At 37.8% G+C, this 22,188-nt stretch overlaps 1 protein-coding gene across 4 annotated transcripts in view; it reads right to left on the bottom strand.

Moving 5' to 3' along the window:
• Positions 1-1,075: 1,075 nt before the first annotated feature.
• TANK (TRAF family member associated NFKB activator) overlaps positions 1,076-22,188 on the bottom strand; it is a 33,089-nt gene continuing 11,976 nt past the window's right edge. For 3 of the 4 annotated variants that reach the window (XM_039555108.1, XM_039555107.1, XM_039555105.1), the window contains 7 exons: positions 21,738-21,846; positions 20,782-20,894; positions 13,478-13,657; positions 12,103-12,179; positions 9,871-9,989; positions 7,623-8,203; positions 1,076-3,298 (listed from right to left, as the gene is read on the bottom strand). In XM_039555108.1, the coding sequence (XP_039411042.1) occupies positions 3,131-3,298; positions 7,623-8,203; positions 9,871-9,989; positions 12,103-12,179; positions 13,478-13,657; positions 20,782-20,894; positions 21,738-21,846 (1,347 nt within the window). In that variant the 3' untranslated portion in view covers positions 1,076-3,130. The remainder of the gene's footprint in view (positions 3,299-7,622; positions 8,204-9,870; positions 9,990-12,102; positions 12,180-13,477; positions 13,658-20,781; positions 20,895-21,737; positions 21,847-22,188) is intronic. The other variant, XM_039555109.1, reaches the window with a different exon arrangement.

The following is a 22,188-nucleotide window of genomic DNA, read 5'->3' as shown; positions in this document are numbered from 1 at the left end:
TTCGTAAGGAGGGACAGCCTCTCCTGAGCATCCTCTGAATTAATATTATCTCGGATGGAGAAGGATCGTTTTCGAGAGACTCCTCCGCTCAGTTAATGGAGAAAAGGCTGCATTTCTGTTATCTGGTTAAATACAGCCATACGGGGAAGGGATTTTAAAAGTAAGTTCGCAAGGCCAGGAAGCTCCCTCTTCCTCCTGGGTAGGCAGGGGAAGGAAGGTAACTTCCTCAGCCTCTTAGAGCGAATTCACTGCTTCATGGGAGTCGGAAGAGAGATCTGATTGGAGTGCGAGATGGCAGAGGGAACTTCTTTCCTTCTGATTCTAGAGAAATAAGAGATCTCAGTTAATGCTCTGGTGATTTCTGCGAGATTTTAAAAAACAGAGGACTCGTGGAATCTGTCATAGGAGCGTTTTCCTCTCCTCTAACAAGCAGTGACAGTCTAATTACTGGAGCTACGAGCAGCTGTCGAGTTAGCCGGAGCAACAGAGGAGCTACATGTGTTCTACCCGGCCGCCGGCACTGAGCTCTCGCAGCAGGCTGAGGCAGCCGTACCGCCGCAGTGTCCCTCAGAGAGCTCCCGATAGGAAACAGGAGCAGTTTGTTTCCTTGCGAGCGCTGCCGCGAACGCTGGCTGTGGGTTCACGCGTCGCGCACCGTCAGCGCGGGGCGGGGGTGACAATGAACTCGTACGGGAGCCCTGAAACTGCTGCAGCCCCGGGTCTACCCTGGGGGGGGGGGGGGGGGGGGCTCCGCTGGCCCTGGCAGAGTTGGAATTCGGTAGAACACCTTGGCACGGGTTTGCTGCTCTTCCTGTCCTCTCAAGTTCCTTCCACCATATTTATTATTTTTAATGACATTCTACTTCCCATTTGGATTCAAACTCCTCTGCTGAGTTGAGCTTGTGTGGAAGAGGGAGGGAAGGGGAGGAATACTGAGTCTCCTCTGGTGAGTGTAATAAAGCAGATGTCCCTGCTGGCAGCAGCAGCCTCCTCCAGGAAAGCTGTATAAGGGGGGCCCTTTCAGGGACCGCACTCGCCTCCCACTTCGAGTCGCTCACAACTGCTTAGCGGGAGATTTATTTATTTATTTATATTTATTTAAAACCTCAACTGGTGCCCCTCGCAGTGGTCTGATCGGTGAGCCTATCTGGATGCCCTCAGGCAGCAACAGTTTTACGCAAGCAGTTTAAACAGCTTCCTAAAACGCCGCACTAGGCTGGAGCCCTCACAGTGGGAGATGGATGGGTACTGCTGGTCGAAGACTTCGGTCAGCCGTGTTCCCTCACCTCCTGCCGCCGTCCCCGCTGTGCCCTGGCTGCGGGGGACCCAGGCTGCCTCCAGCAACAAAGAGCCTTGTCCCCGCGCGGGGACTCGGGCTCGGCGCAGGGCTCCCGGCTCTGCCAGCTCAAGGGCTCCTGGGGAAAAAGCATCCACGCGTGGGGGCGGGGGGGAGAAACAGATGACTTTATTTTCTTCAAAGGTGATTCGCAGTTTGTTCATCTCTTAATAACTCGAGCTCCTGAGCTCGAATTTCACGGTTGAGAGGACGAGTCCGTGCTGTGTGTCGGGCTGGCTGGAGATGTGCGAATCCCCTTCTCTCCTCCCAAGCCTGGAACTCGTGCCTCTCCCGGGCACCACCCCCAGCCGTGCTCTCTGGGGAGGTGCTTCACACGCCGCACGGCGCGGCCGGGGCCGAACATCGCCTCTGCAGCGCTGCGGACCGGCGAGGGTTTAGAACTCCGAAGAGTAACAAACTCTTCCTCCAGGTCATGTAGCAGACATGCACTGTACACTGCTGTTTATTACAGTACACTCTGTTGACAGCCCATCACAAACACGACATGTTTAAAATAGAGAAAATAATTGCAGAAAAATCCATTTCTAAAAATTACGCAGGTGTTAATTCTTCCAGAAATTTGTCACCTGCAAACAAATCTTTAAAAAGAAAAAGTGTTGTGCTCTGCTGCTATGAAAATATTAATGCTAATTATCAATATCAGGGCTAAACTCTATATTCAGTTCAAATGCAAAAAGCAAGCACCCTTTATCATTAATTTAAAATACTTGGCGACACCCCTATTTTTAAATTTGATATCAGTAAATCTAGAAAATGTGCAAACTTTATCAGACTGCAATGTTTCAACTAAACACAAGTTTTAATTGCATTGAGAAAGCCACTAAGCGTATTCACGTTAAAAATAAAGTCACTGAGATTTGGGTGATTAGGTGATCTCCTTTCATTTCTAGTCTGTACCAGACTCCGGCTATCCATCATAGCAGACCAGAAGGGAAGGCAAATAATCTTTGGTACTATTAGTTTTGGAGAAAGTTTAATCTTTCCTATCCTTCATACTAATATAACCTGTTTCCTGAAAGCATTTTTAGTAATTATTAATGCTATAAGGGTACACGAACAAGATAATTATTTTTTTAATAACATGTAACAGATATTCATAAAATCATTACTGTTCCATTTTGGCAAAAGGGTCATTTATGTGTTGCTTTTGATTACTCTCTTTAGTAAAAAATTCATCTGGGAAACTCACCCATTCACTTGTGTTACTAGTGAACAAGCCTATCTTAATTCTGGCACACCTGGCATTCAGCTACTGTAATAATTTTACAAGAATCTGTATTAAGAGGTTCACTATCATAAGTTAAATCTGGGAATTATATAATATAGATGAAAAATGAGGGCCTACTTCTCTTCCTGTTTACTTCAGGGAGAACATAATCATATCACTGGATATTGTAAAAAAAAATCCTAGCATTACACCAATTTTTGCCAGTCAGATTAAGGCATTAATCCTGCAAGTCTACATTCATAAATATAATCACAACTTCAGGCCTATTCAGGCAAAGATTAATTGGGGAAGAAAAAAAATATTTGACACCACTCTCAAAGTTAATAGTGAAGCCTAACAAACAATAATGTGAATTACAGTACTGGGTGACTTAGTTTCATTTTGCCTTGTCAAAAGACAACTAAAAATGTGCTTATCTGACAAACAATTTCAGTCATGAGTTCTTGTTACAAGAAGTCTTAATTCTTAAACTCTTATCATATCTATTGAATAAAAAAAAATGTATAAATGTATGCAAAAACAGTGAACCATTGAATTCTCATACATTAAGACTGTACTTTAAAGTGGGAATTGAGATGCCGAAGAAAATCTTCCTTAGATGTTAGAGATGGTGGGAAAACTTCTCGACAGAATTCACATATTCCACACTGATTCAGTTCAGAGTCTGCATATGCTTGTGCCAGCAAATCATTGTCTCGAGGCTGCCAAATGAGCTAAAAGAAACAGAAAATTATTATTGCTGAGGTTTACAATGTGGTTTACATTATGCTGTAGTTTATATTTATATTGAAGAAAAATACCTGCCTCTTTAAATTAGGATTCGTTTACACCTGTCTGGCCAGAGACATTAACTAGAGAGTTCTCATTTAAGAAAAGCAAGATAGGACTTTGTTTTTTTTGAAAGTTCTATAAACACACTATCCTTGCAAATATTTAAAAATACCTTGGTATCTATTAACAATAAATACTGCTATAAGCAGAAGTCTGTAATATCAGTCTGGTACATACTAAAGCTTTTCTTTAACTTTTCATTTCAGTATTTTACTGTAGAAGTCGTACACAATAGCCATTTAGGAGAAATGAGAAAATACATTTTTACCTTAGAATAAAGTGTTTCTTGTACAGAGTTAATATGACTCATATTTTATTTCCATTCTTATTGACATATAAGTAGTTTTCGTAGTTTTCAGTTTACTTCAAAAATTACTACATCACTGTCATGGCTTAAGGTACTTATTTGCTCTGGCTGCCTCTTAGTATAAACATGTCACAAATAATCTTGTTTGGGATTTCTTCTGCCATGACAGCATCAAACTCACTGGGACCATCTGAATATCTATCCATGCATTCAGGCAATTCCGTAAACTATGTTGTATTTGGTTCAGCAGCTGCACTGCTCTTGGTCCCTGAGATAGTTAGTTTAAAGCCAGCAAGTCTGTTTATTCAACATTGGAATTCAAGGCACTTAAGCCCAGAGTCTAAGCATACACTGTTTAGAATTGTACCAACTAGGAATCAAAAAGTCTTGTACCAATTTTCAAAGTCAAGCTAAAAATTAAGTTTCATAACTTTAGTATTAGCAACACAAGATCAAATAGCTATGTTCTATGGCCAGGGCAATCAGGTTTTGAGTAAATTGAAAACCAAATGCATCCTGTTGTGACTACACAGTAGAAAGAATGGCAGCAAGCTGGTATGAGCTGTGGCTGGGGATGGAACTTAAAAGTGAGAGTGCCCTACACGGGTTTTTTTGGCTCATTTTTTCCCTCTTGCTTCACTCACACATGGAAAGGCAAGCAAGAATAATTTACAAAGTAGTTTCTTTTGAATTTTTAAATTTCTTGCTTCTGATACTTACCCAAGATTTTTAATTTTCAGCTTTTCTTTAAATTTCATCATGCCAAGTAGTTAGAATCTATTGTTTATTTCTCCCACGATAACCCACTGTACAACTAAGCTGGCTTTCACAGCGGTTAAACCTTCTTTTTAAACCACCCTAAACTTCTTGGGAGTCAATTTCCTGCCCATTCTGTATTTAAACAGTGTTTAGCTTATCACATAGAAATAGCAGATTTACTGTCTTTCATTATGGTCAGCAATCCATATAATTAAATTGACTAATTAGTAATTAAGTGCAATCACACCACTTTTTTCAGCTCAAAGAGTCTACTTATTGTATGTTGCTGGTGTAAATTGCATATTAAATCTATCTAGACACTGACACACTTAAACAAGTTAACACACTTAAACACACTACATAAATGTGTTTAGAATTACTTGTTTCTGATATGATGTAAAGCACTGTTTGAAAAAAAGATAAAATAGCAATGTAAAAACTATTTGTCATCTTGGAAACATAACAAGGGGAGGTACTCATCCAGCAACCCACACATGCAGGCACTTAACTTCCATTTCTTGAGTGCTGAGATTGTGCTTAATATCCTTGTCAGAATAGGGATCTGTTTAAGCAGATGTTCCATTTCAAAAACATTAATATTCAGATTAATAGACTACTGTTTTGCTTTTAAAATCATGAACATACTTGCAAGTATTTTTGGTGGAAACAACTCCCTCAAACTGCAAATACTAATAAACGTGTATCTATATGAAAGTCTCAGCTAAATGTAGTCTGTAAAATCCTAGGTTCACTAATATCCATGTGTATTTTAATCTGCTGCTCTTTTCAGTCACGTTTTTTTTTTTAAAGTTACATTCTAAGAAAACAGTACTGAGTTTTTAGATTTAGTATCCACATAGAGGGAAAGAGCTAAATTTATTACACCAACTGAGAGCAGTTCCAAGAACTTACTGTTGCCAAATCCATTGCATTTATGGGGTTTTCCATTTTATAAGTTAACATATGTAGTAAATACTTGAAAGTTTTATCTACACTAGGAAAAAAAATGAGGTATATAATTCTCTCCTTTTTGACTCTTCCTTCATTTTTTGAAGGGATGATAGAAGCTGTAAGCAGCATAACCACCCCCCAGAAAGGTGGTAAAAATACTAAGGACTAGTTTATGCATAAATTTTGCTAAGGTTAACACAGTGAAAAGGGCATGTATACCAGTAGCTTTAAAAAAAATTAGTATTTCAATCTACATATGTATTATCTGTGATCAAATCTTTAGCACAACTTACAGTCAGAAAAACCTCTAGAGCTGAGTCCAATTAATTGGGAAAAATACTTGAAAACCTATTTTTAAGGCAAATGAATAAAGGTGATGGATATTTAAATATACTGCTATGTACAGATGTATGTTTAATGGATTCTAAAGTAATACTGGCTTGTTTCAAACAAACTTCTGGATAAGAAATAACATTTTAATCAATGCAGTGCTATTGTAGATATGACTTTGAAATACTGAAACAGTTCACCATTAGTTTTCTTTTTCTCTGAGTGTTAGCATTAGTACATTTTTCTCCACAAAATAGATCATTCACATTTTAAATGCTGGCTCCAAATTAATTTCCTTATTTTGAAGAAATACCAATGGACAAAGGCTTGCTGCTATTCAACCACTGTTCTGTACTTTTTAAGCTGCATATTCCCCTATCAATTTATAACCACATACCAGCTGTTTCACTTGCTGTAATGTACAATGCAGGGTGCCATCTATTGAAAAAGGAATACACAGACTAACTAGTAAAAGAACAGGCTGGAGAGGGAATACAGAAAAAGAGGATAGTAACAAGCAATGGAGTGAATGCTTCACAGTTCCACAGGAATTCTACTAGCAGTAAAATAAATGTGTTAATTTGTTTAACTTAGTCACAACTTTAACTGAAGACCCTCAATGAAAAATACAATAAAAACTGAAATTAATAAGTTAGTATAGAATTGAGATCTCCTACATTACAAATAGATATTTAAAATACCTTTCAAAAAAATCAAGCTTTTGGTTTAAAACAGCAATCTTTCAATGCTTTAAAATTTTCCCTCAAAAGTGGTTTGCAATAGAAAATTAAACTAGACTGGGTAAATTTTAGGAGAAGAAAACATCCAAGGTATCATGTCCTACAAACACTTTCCAAATGCTAGTTTTGCATGTCATGCAGTGACCAAATGAGAGGTAATGCTCTTCTGCTGCACGTACCTTGTCATTAGGAAAGAACAGAAAACTTCATCCATGTAAATAGTAAAAATATGTGAATTCCACCCTCAGAGAATTCCTAATTATCACTATTTGCTTATTCTTGAAAATCTGTCCTTTCACAAGGTACCAGAAAAGCCACAGAAACAAAAAAGCCCACAAAATCAGTCTATAAAGCTCCATAATTTTGCCAGCTTTCAGCTGAGACAGGATGTTGCACAAAAGAAGCAAAGTATTCAGAGATGTGAGTGTCAGAACATGACAATGTTTTTCTGCATTACAGTAACTGGGCCTTGTTTTCAGAACCTCCCATGGACTTCAGGATATAACTGAAATTTAAGCCCGAATTACATATATAAACCTAAAATAAAGTGTTTTAGTGAACTTTCCTTCATTCGAAAAAATAATTATGCTTTTTTCCTACAATGCCAAAAATTTAAGTTTCTTAGAGCGGAGGAATAGGGTATTGTTGATACCTCAGACTGAGACAAAAAGTAGCTATTTTTTTCATAGTGGAAGTATTTATCTGTTTATCTTTTTAATTGGTCCATTTTTCATATTCTCTGCTGTACATGAAAAACAATTAAAACAAATGTGTGCCCTATTCAACTGAGATCCAGGGTAGAAAGAAAGCAATCTAGGGGGCAATTTAGGATTAATGACAGCTTTGAAATAGATATAGAAGCAATTAATATCTAGAAGAACTGAAATTTGTACAACCATCCAGTGCTTGTGTCTGCTTATATTCCTGATGTCTCACTGGAAAAGCATCTGGTACACATTCTCCAGTATTAGGAAGAAGAACTGACAAGAGATATTGTCTTAAAAAAAGACTGATGAGGTACTTTATAGAATATATTAATTCCATCTCAAAGATCTTTTCAAAATGTGTGTCTGAATCATTACCATTTTTTCAAATGTAGAATATTTACAGAAAAGATACCTGGTGAGGACCTCTGACGGTTGTTCCAGCAGCTTCTAAAGAAAAAATTACTTCAGGTACACCCTGGTTTGTGTGCTTAGGTACAAATGTGAAACCACTGTCTGTTGTTTTTAAACATGGTTTGTCAAAGATATTTTCTATGGGCATCTTTGAATGATCTGAGGGGTTTGTTTTGTCAACAGTAGTTAAGCTTTGTAAAGCTGAGGTCATGAGATCAATGCCATGAGCTTCAAATGAGTTAGGTTCCAATTTACTGAGGTTAACAGCACGGTCTCTGTGCTCCAGGTTAAAATGATGATCTTGAAGCATGTTTTCAGATATACCAGTACAAGGAACTGTTGGTTTTTCCTGAGTGCTCTGCAAGAAAGCAGAGTCATTGTCTGTAGGTGGAAACTTGACATTAAATTTAGAAAGTGATTCTACAGAGTTGTTGTCCTCATCTTGGCCCACTCCTCTTGGTGTGATAGATGTGATGCATGATGCACCTCTATTTATATCCTTTATAACCCGAGGCTTAAAAAGCTCTTCTGCTTGTTCATCAGTTTTATCAGTGCACTGTATCGGCATGGAAAACTGTATTTCTGTGAGGAAAGAATGAAGAAAACATTAAATAGTCCATTGAAGTATAATTATTAAAAACGTGGTGTTTGGATAATTTTTTTTTGTCTTCCTTCCCTGCTTTTTTTAATTGTTAATTTTTGCTCTTTAAAATCAGATTGCGGTTCTCTTTTACAAACATTAGTTCTGACACAAAAACTAGCAGAACAGAAATAAGAGGAAATAATTCTGGTCTAGTAATTATATTTCTCTTTGATTTATGGCTATAAACATTTTCATTTTATTGAAAATTATGTTGTCCCATACTCTTAACACATACTTGCATATTTACTGAAGTGTTCTGGCAGAAATAGAAGCTGGAACCCAAACCATTTCACACAGTGCCAAGAACATGCTAGGCACCATGAGCACGATTTTAGAAGGTATTCAGGTACCCAACTCCCACTGGTTTCCAAATTAGTTAAATATTTAAACTGAATAACTATTCAGAAATGGGGCCATATTTTCCCTTTGTTTTGAGAATTTGCCCTTCATTTTTGGCACTATATTAATAAAAATGGTAATGGTTGCTCCTAATCAGGCAAGAGAATAACTTCGTTAAAAACTGATCATGCAGCAGTCTTCTGACATCAGATAGTGTAGTAAAGTGGAACACAGAAGTACCAAATCAAATGTTAAATCTATATAGCTTTTGTCATGCGTATCTTTGCATACAGTTGACTTAGGCACTTCTTTTATCATCTATACAGCTTGTATCATGTATGGCTTTTCACACAGTGGAGTTAGGCACTTCTTTAGGGAAATCAAAACCATTCTGAAGTAAGTCACCAAACACAGCTCCTCCAAAATTCCCACCCCCAAATAATGAAGTTATTAACATACAATCAGAATATCACAATACAGTACAGAGAAATTTGAAGCAACAAGATACATGTCAGCACTTCATGTAACAAAACTTCAAAAATGGACGACCTAAATTAAAATCAAGTGCTGAAATCAGCATCTTTTGCTTCAACTGTGTGCATTTGCCAGGTGCTTATTGAAATCACTTAAGAGTCTGATCCGACTATTAAGAAAAGCTAGTAGAGCATACCCAGAGTAGCTTACATTATATCAAAGGTAAGCAGAACCGGACATTCAGGACCCCTCATAGTTTCAACAAAAATCAAGCCTTCCCTTTGTTTTCAGGAAGTGTTGGATTAAGCTCTTGTCCCATGTAACAAAACAGTATTTAAAAGTCTGCACAAGGAAGTCTAGAAAATAAGTCCTCTGAGTCTCCTCAGTCCGGCAGATTTCCTCTAACAGATATGGGGCTAGAGGCATTCATAGCAGACATCTTTTGAACTGACAGCTAAATTAAAAGCAAGCAAGTGCTGTCATTCACACAGTATGGATGGGATATCACATGTAGTAAGTGCCTGCCTCTCACTCCAAGGGACAAAACAATTACAAGAGCCATTGATGTGATGACTGTCTTTTATAGCATGTGATTTGGAGCACTCGTCATAGAATGCCAAAACTGGCGGTGCGTTTTCTTGGTGAAATACTGAGCACCATGTGAACAGACTTGAAAAAGGCAGATGGTAAACAGTGGAAGTACTTCTATGTATGTGTAATTTGCAGTATTTTCAAATATAAAGCAAAGCTTTCAAACAGTTGAATCACAATAAGAGCTTAAGTATGATATTACCAGTTTCAGGTTCTGGCTTTATCTTAAATTTACTCAGTTGGTCTGTTTGTTCTCTGGCTAGCATACATATTTGATGACATTCTTCTTTCATGTCCTGGAAAATAGTCTCCAGACTCTCTCTGGAAGATCAAAATTGTAAATTAGAGTCAAACAATTCAGCTTGTTGTGACCTTTAATCTAGTCACACCCACAAACCAGAGAAAAACAATAGTATAAGCTACTTTTCTTGGATATCTTGTTCCTCAACATATGTATACATATTTTTGTTCTCCTCAGTAAAAGCAAGCAGGAAAAAGGAAAGGAAATGTTGTCAAACGGCTGTTTAGTCATATCATACACATATATATTTGAGCATAGGAACTGGCCCTGCAAGGACCATCCCCAAAAATCCAGCCTTTTGGTTCTTTCAGGTATTTTTGGGAAGAGTTTATCTTTCCCAAGGGTACTGTTTCCACCTCATCCTAGGGAAAATAAGATGGTGCCACTATGAACATCAGTAGTTTTCTGTTGTTGCCGGTGCACTTCAGACTGCAGAAGAAGGAACACACAAGCATTTGTTATGGCTCTTTCCTTCTCTGTCTACCTGGGATTTTGGGGAGGAGTTTGTGAACTCATTGCCTCTGGTTTCATACAATATCATATGACTTTTCTTTTTATTTTGAGGGATTTGTTGTATTATATCTTTTCCAGAGTATCATATGGGAATCAGATATTTAGTTATCTGCACCAAGAATGGTAAAAATAGTTCATGCTGGTGTGAGTTTATTTGCCCAAAGGCACCTTTATTTAGTTACCGACGCACCCATAAAATTCCATTGTGAAATTTTGAGAAACTTGCTGAGTAATTTATATTTTTAAGCACAATATAATGGATTTTATAAAATTAACTTCAAAGATGAAAAAATGAAGTTCGATTTGTGTTCTCTTTTGCATCTTTATATCAAAAGATCTCGAAAGGGATTTTTCTTTAATCTAGTGAATTGTTTTCCTTTTTTACTGCTTATTCATATAGCAGACTGTGTTCCTACTTCTGTTGTGTTTCTCTTTTTGAACACACAAATGTCTATTTGTATCTCATTTGAAAAAAAATCTACAGAAGGAGTTAAAATTGCTACTGTTAACACATTCTGATGATTTTTCAGATGTTTTGATAAATAAGAAAAAAATTTGAAGTTTCTAATCAGAACTTTAAAATATAGCTATGATTGGATGAAGCAGTCTTAATTTGCTAGACATTTGTGATACTATAATCTTACTAATGTAAGATTACCAGTAATCTTACCGGTCACATACCTCTTTCCAAGAAAACAGTAAAGTAAGGGAGCTATTTGAAAGCAGGGAGACAGAAGAGAGGTAAAGGTTTTTCATTTTTTTGGATATAAATCAAAAAGACAAACAAGTCTTTCTCACATTACAGTCTTATTTCCTCTTTTTCTTATCATAAAGGAGTAGTGAGCCAGACTAAAGATTCACGTAGTTCACCTAGCCTATGCATGGAAGTAGTCAAAAGCAGATGCCTAGGCAAGAGAATAAGAAGACAGCAAGAATTTATGACACTTTCCCTTAACACTCCCCTAACCTCACCTTAGAGAATCTTCTATTTCACCTCAGCAAAGCTGTTAAAAGTGGCATTACTGCCTATCCTACGAAAAATGCAAACCTAAGATTTTGGTCAATATTTTTCCGAAATCACTGGCAGAAGAGGAAATCGACTGCCTTGGTCATAGCAGGGGCTTGCTGGCTTCAGCTTACAGATAAACTTGGTTTCAAACTCTCTCATTTAGGATGGATCAGACCAAGAATTATTTCTTCATGCTGCCTATCGGACCTCTTCCTGGCAGCACAGCAGGCTCCTGTGCTCTGCTGCCATTAGTTAATCCATAATGGCTGTACACTCCTGTCCAGAAGAGTTAATGCAAGGCAGTTAATGCTTATCCAAACCCCAGCATTAACATGCACTGCTGTTTCCCAGAGTTTAACCTCCTGCTGAACCAAGAGGCTCTCTTTCTCCCTCCCAACTTATTCTTACATACTTGTAAAGCCCCAGCTATGACTCTACATAGTTGCTGGCTCTGTTATCTTCCTGCATTAAGTCTTTGACCTTTGATGCTCCCCCCTCCCGACTCCCTGTCCAGCCAGTTGTTAAGGTACTGTGTAGAAAAGAGGGAAATAGCTGGTCTTAATTGCAGAAAAGACAAAAATAGATTTGAAAAATGCTGCAGAAGTATTTACCTTTCAGGCCTAGGTGAAATACCAGAGATCCCTAGAGATAATTCAGGCTTATCTGGAACAACTTTCTTACTTTTCACCTTGAAGTAAAATATGAAAATATTGAGCACATTAGTATATTAATTTTGCGCTTCACCTTGATATGAATAAAAATTTCATGTGGTCCTTCACCCAGTCCTGTTGAAAGCTCTCAAAGCATTGTCAAAATAACAAAAGCAGTTTGTGTGAAATTCCTAGTTCTTTTTAGTTTAACTTATTAACTCAGTGTGGCATTTCTCTGCTCATACTCCCTTGAAAGGGAACTGGTTCTAAGAATATTGCTTGATTGTAATTCTTTTTCAGTCATGTATAAGGTAAGATTCTGTCTTTTGTATCAGCTTGTTACACAGCTATTTTACCTCTTAAAAAATTTATTCACTGAAAATTTCAATGAACACATTGGAAGCGAAGATGTCAGGAGTTTTAGCAGTTTTTTAAATAAGTTATTAACTTTGACTACCACCGTGTGGTTCACTCCAGTATTACATAGTTTTACATCTGCCAGGCATTAAGGACAGTTTTCATAATAACCAGTCATTAAACTGCAGTTCCACTAGAGCTACATTACCAGATGGCCTGGGTAGTTCATATGTGCTCCAAGTCAGACACGAACTTGAGCACGCCTGCCAAATCAGCTGATTTCAAAGATGTATAAGCTTAGAAATCCGTATAAGCTGATACACTGCCTATAGCCACAGGTCCATAGCCTACAGGTGTGTCTTACCTGTAAGGCTGAAGTGCAGCTGCAGCTCCTGTAGATGCATTTGAGCTGCCTTACACCCAGCAACACGGAATACAAGTGCTTGCCACAGTAAGTTAAGCAATGCTCAGGAAGTCCAATAGCAACAAGTTACGTGTTGCTGTGCTCCTACCCTTACCTGTGTTCACTTTAGATTAGGTAGCTAATATGTGTATACATGGTTAGAGTCACATCAATGACTGCACTCTAGCTATCCCACAAGGACAGAATAGCACCCTGGATGCTATTCTGTAACAAAAATAGGGTGGCATAAAAATGAAAAATTCAACTCAATCTTGGTCAAAACTTCAAACTGAAAATTATAAACCAGGAATGCTAATCAGGAGTTTTCACAAATATGAAAATTTTCAAGACATACCATAAAATAATTAACACACAAACTAACCAATATGTATTTAATGGTGTTCCCTATGTGCTTTATATAATTTGACAATTTCTTAGTAATTATAGAATTCTGAAATTTAAAATAAATTTATTAGAATAATTAGTATGAATTCCAAACATTTCATGTTTGAAAGAAGTAATAATTTACAAATGTTTGTCTTTTTCATTTTGTCTCTACTTGGTTTCTTATCTTACCTCCCTTTTATACGTTGGCATCTGTATACCCTTTTGTGCTTCATTTAATTCTTGCAATTTGCTTTTCAGATTTCTTATTTTATCATCTTGATTGGAAATAATAGATAAAAGCTTTCTTTCCTTTTGATTGCTTTTGTCCTCAAGTTGCTTCAATTTCATGCTCTCACTGTCTAACTGTTCCTAAAAAATAATTTTAGAAACACCAGTACAATTAATATAATTGAGGCTTGTGGAATATCACTATTCAGCAGTCTATAATAGGCTAAATGTAGGTTTTGCATCATAAGTAAGGGTCAGTCTTGTTTATTACATTATTAATTTTAAATTGATAGTAAAGACCTTCTACCACTACACATAGATGTAACTCATCATGGGTGATTACTCAAAACAACTATATCTTCTGAATTTCTGAAAGTCATATTAGTGTTTATACAAAATAAAGACACTCAGTTCACTTACTGTATCATTTACATTAGCATTTTATGTATATTTTGCATATATGATACATAAAATAGTATTTAATTAATTTCAATCTTATACCATTTTGAAGATAGTGATAACTCTGCAAATTGAGCAAACCCAAGAACACAATCACACAATCACACAATCCTAGAATATCTCCAATTGGAAGGAACCCATATGGATCAAGTCCAACTCCCTGCTGCTCGCAGGATTACCTAAACCTAAACCACAGAACTAAGAGCATTGTCCAGACACTGAATTCTGACAGGCTGGGTGCCATGACAGCTTCCCTGGAGAGCCTGTTCAGTGACCAACAACCCTCTCAGTGACGGACCCTTTCCTAACGTCCAGCCTGAACTTCCCCTGATGTAACTTGATTCTGTTGCCTCGTGTCCTATCGCTGCTCACCAGGGAGAGGAGAGCAGCACCTCCCCGTCCACTGCCGCCCTCAAGGGAGTTGTCAACTGTGATGAGGTCACCCCTGAGCCTTCTCTTTTCCAGGCTCAACAAACAAGTGACCTCAGCTGCTCCTCCTAAATCTTGCCCTCAGAACCTTTCACCATCTCGGTCACCCTCCTCTGGACATTCTCTAACAGTTTGATGTCCTTTTTGTGGCACCCAAAACTGCACACAGTGCTCGAGGTGGGGCTGGGCCATTGCAGAGCAGAGCGGGACAATCCCATCCCTTGCCTGGCTGGCGATGCTGTGCCTGATGCCCCCCAGGACACAGCTGGCCCTTTTGGCTGCCAAGGGACACTGTTGATTCCTATCAAATGGCCATCAACCCAAACCACATATCCCCTTCTGCAGGGCAGCTCTCCTGCCTCTCATCCTCCAATCTTTATGTATAACCAGGATTGTATTGCAAGTATTTCAGTCCTATAAAGATTTGTGGAATAAAGAGCCCTGGCTGCTCTCACTTTAATGATCCATCCTAGCAATTCATGGAACTTTTAACTATGTGGGATTTTTGTGGAATAAAGAAGAAAATAACAAACAATATTTTTAATATGCTCAAAGATAGTAGTTGCAAAAATTTTCAAGGAACAACCTACAGTTTAAAACTGCTGCTATGAAAACCTTATAGCTGTTAGTTTATGAAATCTAGAGAATTGTATCGCGTCACAAAAAGTGTCCCCAAGACCCATGACTGTCTCTGCAAGAGAAGTAAGCCCAAAGGGTTAACTCTTAAAGAAGAATGTAAGTGAAACAAGGTTAAATATTCTGTAGACAGGTAAGGCAAGATGAAGAGGAAAGAAACAACTAAGTGCTCTTTCAAGACCTTTTGTTTTATTTTCAAATGGAACCTACACAGGGTGCAGTTGTGCATTTGCAGATTAGGTAGGTAGGGGCTACCTTTCTAGACAAAGACAGCCATGCAGGGATAGGTCCAGAGCTGGTTTACCAAGACACCGGCTGGCTAAGCATGGATGAGTGTACATGCAGCTGACACAACTGTTTAGCCTCAAAAAGTTATACTAGCTGGATAAAAAAGAAAAACCTGCAGAAAAATAGCTTTGAAGGCATTGGTTTATGGTCTCAACTGCGACTTTGAATAGCCAATCTACAGTAAGAATTTCAATGCAACTCCAGACTTGGGTGGTATCTTAGGGATCCAGATTAGGCCTCTTCTGCTCAGTGACTTCAAAACATTGTCTAAAAATGGCATGTCTCAATCCCAGCAAAACTCCTTAATCCTAACTCTTCTATGATTTGCATTTCTGGCAGGTCAAATTCAATTTCCCATTTAAAAAAGGTAAAGGGATACAGCTTCTCCTGTATTTTCCTTCATCATTATTTGCTGGAAATCCAAACACCTAGGAAAAAACTTTCATCAAAGGTAACACTTGCCCTTGAGGAACAATTGTATCTTAAGGACAGTAAAATAAATCACTGAGCCTGTGATACAGCATAATTTATCTCTTTGAGACTATTAGAGCTCCAATTCACATGTGGGCTTTCAAAAGCCTTCAGATAACTAGAGGCACTGCAGTAATGGCCAGTAGTTCTCTTCTATTTCTCCTGCATCTGCAGGAAGTGAGGACAAGATTTAAGCAAGCAGGGAAAAAAGCCACATAAGAAGAGCCATGCAACTGAAGACATTATCAGTACATACTGATGGAAATCATCATTCCTGTGCACCATCAGGATACCACAAAAAACACTGGAGAAACAATTACACCTTTTGGGATTTTTCAATAATACAATGCTTCATAGCTTGATGATCTTAAGAGTTTCCAGTGTTGTGCTTGGTGGTTTGCAATGATGTGGTAACCCTTATAAACTCACTGAAGTTTACAAAACTTCATAATCTTTATAAACTTTATAAATATGTCACACAGGTCATACCTGCTCAGTTAAGTACTTGGCAACACAATGGATCTTTTAAACACGCTGGTAGTAGCAGCCAGAAAAGTGGTTACATATGTATTATGAACAGATCAGTATCTTTTTTGCAGAGGTTTTATAGGATCAGAAAATATATGAAACTGGAAGGACTTCCAGGTTTGTCTAGCTTCCAATCAAATCAGGGTCAGTTATGATGTCTGATCAGGTTACTCAGTTTGGTCTTGAACTTCCCAAGGACTGAGACTGCACAAGCTCTCTGGGCAACCTTTTCCCATGCCTGGCTGTCCTCATGGTGAAATGGTTTCCCCTATGTTCCGTCTGAGCCTTTTCTGTTTCATCTGCCCATTGTCTCTTATCCTCTTGCCATGTACCACCATTAAGAGCCTGGCTCCATCTGCCTGATAACCTGAATGTAGGTACTGGAATGCTATTAGCTTCCCCTGAAGCCACTTCTCCAGGCTGGACAAGAGCAGTCTCTGCATCTTCTCATGGGATATGTACTCCAGCCCCCAGTTATCTCAGTGGGGCTTCTGCTGAACTCACTGTAGTTTGTCAATGTTTTTCCTGTACTGGAGGTCCCTAAACCCGATGTAGTATTCTAGATGCAGTCCAGTGAACACTGAATAGAGGGAGATACCCACTTCCCTGGGTGTGCTATCTGTGCTCCTGTTACTACAACACAGGGAGCTGTTGCCCTTCTTTTCTGTCAGGACACGCTGCTGGCTCATGGTCAGCTTGCTGTCTAACAAGATCCCAGCTCCTTTCCAGCAGAGCTGCTCCACAGCCAGTCAGTCCCCAGACTGTACTGCAGCAAAGGCAGGTCCTTTTATTTTTCCCTGAAGTGTGCTACAATGGCCTGTTTCAGTGGCTTCCTAAAAAAACAAATGGTCAGCTAGTTTCAAGGAAAAATACAAATCAACTGATGAACTGATGATAAGTCATCTCAAGGAATATTAACTGTGACTTTTAACAGTCTCCCCACAAACTCTTCTCTATTATTGGGTAGAGATAGATTAAACAGATGAAGCAATGGGAGAAAAGGCTATCAATACTACAATTTCTTACATCTTATATTAGGGCCTAATCCTACTGCATACATCAGTACCAGCAGCAAAGAACAGCTAAATGCACAATATTACCAGCCAGCAAAAAATCAAGTACAGCTTTCTTTGCATTAAAGATAGGAAACAAAGCGACACTAGAGAAGCTGGTATGCACTGGAACATGCAACTCTACAAGACTGCTGCAGTAGCTACTCTTAGTTATGTAAGTAATTTTAGCCCCATAATTAGAACATAAAGATGGCTACCATATGTCTGCCATTCCTCTGCTTATGTCCTGCACAAAAAAGAAGACCTAAACATTTATTACAGGATGAAGAGTTTTGTATAACATTTGCTTCATTCATTCCTAACACATAGTTTCCTCCTCCTTTTCATGGCAGAAGACACTCTGATGAACAAATTCCACACAGTGTTTAATACTGAGATTCTTGAACCAGCAAAATGCGATCATGAGCATGTTTTCTTGTCACAGGTGTTGACTTTAGCTTCATGTCTTACTGAGTTTACAACAATTCTGTTGTCTGACTGTACTAAAAAGTAGAACCTTGACACTGTCTCATCTCTAAGGTTTTCGGTTTGCTGCACAGCTTTGGCTCTGAGACAGAAGCTGGATCCAAATTCTTCCTACTTAACTTTAGCCAGGGTCTCAAAACCAGGCAGCAATATAGGCCCCTTTGGTCCTCTCAAGCAGAGAGCTGAAAAATTCTGCTAATCTTGTATACAGTTTGGTACTGACCACCAAGCCAATTTGGTTCACTCACCTCTTTCAGTGAAGACAAATGTGAACAAAAAAATCCTAAAGCATTTTATGACACACAGGCAACAGACCTTGACAGCAGCATATAAAATACACATGTATGGCCACCTACTAGAAAACAAAGAAAAGACAGCCCCTCCCTCATTTTAAACCCCTGAAATTTAAGCTCTAATCATGCACCTGTTACAATCAATTCAGGATTTCTATTAATTTTACTGCAGGACTGAATACAGTCCACTAAAAATCCCACTGGACTTAACAAATGACAGTTTCAAAAGGTATCAATAAACCCAGGCACCTCCTGCCATGGGAGAGACACTGAGTTTCAAGGACGCTGTAGAGTACAATGGCTGTAGGAATAATTTATCTGGTTTAGAACAGAATGTGGATAGAATATGATTAGAAAAATACAGGCTTTCAAATAGAATATTCAAACTTCCAAATTTCAATACCTGAAAAAGCCAATACTTTATTGAATTATGTACAAGAAAACTATACTGGGTCAGTGACAGGATGATGGATTTTCAGTTTAAGAGATGTCAAAATATGATGTCTGGGGAAAAAAAAGTACAAGAAAACAGGAGCCATTAATGATATATCCATTAATAAATTCCCAGATCTTCTGAGTAATAGTGTCTATGTATTTATTAATTCTCAACAGATGTCTCTTCCATGCAGTTGTCCAATTTTCCCTTGAACCACTGGCTTACTGTGGGGGTTTTTTTATTCAATAAAATGATAACCTGTGTAGAAACACTGCTGTATATCTTCACTCATAGCCATGAATTGCATGGCTAAGACACAGCCAGAGCTAGTACAAGTGTGTGTGCCTCTGCTATGCTATCTGGACATTTTTGTATCATTCTTGCCAGATTAGTGCAAGTTTACTGGACACAATAACAAACATTAGGGTCCTCTTTGCATTGGAAGGATGGTGCAAATATATCCATGTGCCTCTGCAGAAGGCAGCCTTTGTCCAGTCAAACATATTTTCCAAGCTCCATGCTTTTTCCCAGTAACAGGAATATAGAATAGGCTGGGTCAACCCAACTTTGTATGGGTTTAAATCTCTACATATCCCCTCTAAAAAGACCTTATTTGAATAGCAATGTGCCTGGGTTTAAATGCACCACCATGCAGACAGACTTATATAATTCATTCTGCATGGAGGCATTTCAGAAATATTTCTGTTCATGGAATAGAAGAAGCAAAATCCAGATGAAATACCTGTTGCTGAGACGTAACTGCAGTAACTGGCTACATAAAACAAATATGCAGATAAAGAAAATAACCTACATTCCATTAGGAAAATAGCTCCTGAAATAATGATTCCAGCTTCTCATGCGTTGCCTATTATAATCTCCTGTATAGATCACATAATTTCAGTGTTTCCCCATGAGATGAGCAAAGACTACAGCTTCCTTTCATTCCTAACTTATTATATGACTAAGTTGCTTAAAACTATTGCTCTTTAGTAAGCATTCAGAAACAAGAGTATGAAATACTAGACTTGGTCAGATCTTCGTGTGCAACCATAAGACATAATTTTCATCCAGCTCAAGACAGCAAATGGCAAAAATATGCAAAGATGCTCCACCAAAGAATTAACCCTTCAGCTGTGTTTTAATCCAAGTAAGTGCAGAGATTAGGAAAGAAATGACATCTTATGATTACAGATTCTAGTGTAGAAAAATTATATAAAGACTTCCTTTTAAATAGAAAAGGAGTGTATATAAATATTTGCTGACAGTATGTTTAAAATGTTTGCAAGGGCTTCATCTCATGTAAGATTCCTTCAGGATAATTAAGCAAGCACCAGTAATCCAATGAAATTACTTTTCAATTATATTTCTGATAAAAAATGTGTTTCTTTGAATTTAGCACAATTAATTTGTTTGAAGCTTAGGAAATAAATCCTGAAATTGATTCTTTTTAATTCTAATGCTTGATTTCTCACAAGGGTCTTTTTATGACCCTTACAAAGTCTCCGCTATGGAACTATGGAGATTCACATTCAAAAATAAGAGACTTTATGTTACAAGACAATTCTCAAAAACCACAGTGAGATGATTTACGATAAGAACAATGCAACTTTGTGCATCTCTGTCACTGTCTTTTCTCAATATGTAAAATCCATTCAAGGCACTTCCCAGCTATTCTGCGCTATTACTTTACTCTTATTCCTGTTACACTCAGTAGGCTGTAGTGAAAATCTTAATGTTACTTTGGTAAGGAGGGGCAGAGAGACATCATCTTAACACTGGCTATTTAAAAAACCCAAATCAGCATCTCTGGAGCCATGGATCGTTCACTTCCCACTCCACCACTTTTTGAGTGCAGATTCTCCGTTTCTTGCAAAACTAGAGAGACCGTTTGCAATGTGAAATGCTCTTGTAAGAGAGAAAAAGCCCTTTTTTGGGTTTTGGCAAGTTAAGAAATAAATAAGCAACTAAGTTCCTGCTTTATGATCAAAACTGTTCTAGGGAGCTTGATGGCCAAACAGAGATTTCACTGGGAACGACCAAAGATAATGCTTAGTTCACCTAAACAGGCTGCAGTGGCACAACACTCACACACTTCACATGCAGTTCAAAGGCACCAGTAAAAATCTCCCTTATCTTTTAGGTTCTCATAGTATAATCACAGCACAAAAGTGAACTTAAGTGACATACCTTTAGGAGTTTTTCTCTTTGCTTTGCTATGTTCAGTTTTTCAGAGAGCTGGCTGATAGGTAAGTTGGATGTTTCAATGTCTTCATGCATCAGAATGTAAGGATGTGTATTGCCTTAAATTAAAATCAAAGCAACTGACTATTTGCTGCATTTTTCAGTTGGCTTCTAAGTACAAACAAAATTAAAAGAAGCTAGACTATATTAACTTCTTTATGTTCTTTGAGCAAGCCCTCATATTAAACAAGCAAGAGAAGCCAAATTCTGTGCTTAGAGACAATGTAATACTAAATTGGCAATAAAGAAATGTACATGTACTCTTAAAAATAAAAGTCAGCCACTTTGCTAGTATTTATGAAAACCAGGAGTGTTAGGCTAGTGTGAATAAATATTTAATGAGCATGGCAGATTAACACATGGTTACTTTGACTCTTTTCTCTTATTTGTGTAATACAGTCAAACACTGAAAAATTATCCATCAATGACTATTTGATTTGAAAGAGAATTACCTGCTTATAAAGTTCTGCTTATGCAATAAGATTAGCATCACAAGACTCGTCTAACATAAAAGACATATAATTATAGCACTCACATCTAGAACAACCTGAAATAAAGTTATTAACAGATAAGTGTAAAATTAATTATGTAACAATTTTTTTAAAATTCAAGTGAATGATTTGAACCCATATTTTCATAACTTTTATTGGCTTCAGTGTTAGCAGGTTCTACCTCTATAGAAAATCTCACAATTTCTTGAAGAGGATAAAGAGAGACCCCAGAAGTGTTGGATTTTATAAATAGATCTTGAAACGGCACATTTGTGTTAACTCTCACATTCACAGGAAAGTATGATACTCATTTGAAATATGTATATTGTAAAAACTGAAGCAACAAAGTCAGAACTATTCATCAGTGCAACACAGCATAAAAAGCAATAATGTGCAAACTGGAGTACATACCTCTATTAGCATTCAGAGCAGCCAACTGTGATTTCAGTTTTGCAATAATGCTGTTTTGAAGCTCTATCTTTTCCTGCTGTTCACGTATTTGCTGCATGTAGTTTTCTGTCTGCAAATATAATTTAATTAGCATTAATCTTATTCTGTTTTGACTAGGGGTCTCCTATTTGGCATATAAAATGCGCTCTGATTTTTAAAGATAACTGTAGTTGTGGTCCTCTGTGTAAAAACCTTTGGCAAGTCCATCTTTTCAGGACTGTACTGATTAGAAAAGGTATTATGGAAATAAACCTTGAGTTTTAGTAACTCTTTCACAGCTGTGGCAGTTGTAAAGGGTAACTTTTAAGTTAGGATTCTTCATTTACAGACGCAGAATACATCAGGCTTTTAATTGAAATTTTAGTATTCTTCAGAATGCTTGTCAATTAGTTTATCTATAGAAAGAAGTAAT

This window comes from Corvus cornix, chromosome 7 (assembly GCF_000738735.6).
Source record: "Corvus cornix cornix isolate S_Up_H32 chromosome 7, ASM73873v5, whole genome shotgun sequence".
Lineage (NCBI taxonomy): Eukaryota > Metazoa > Chordata > Aves > Passeriformes > Corvidae > Corvus > Corvus cornix.
This window is presented reverse-complemented; position numbering and strand designations above follow the sequence as displayed.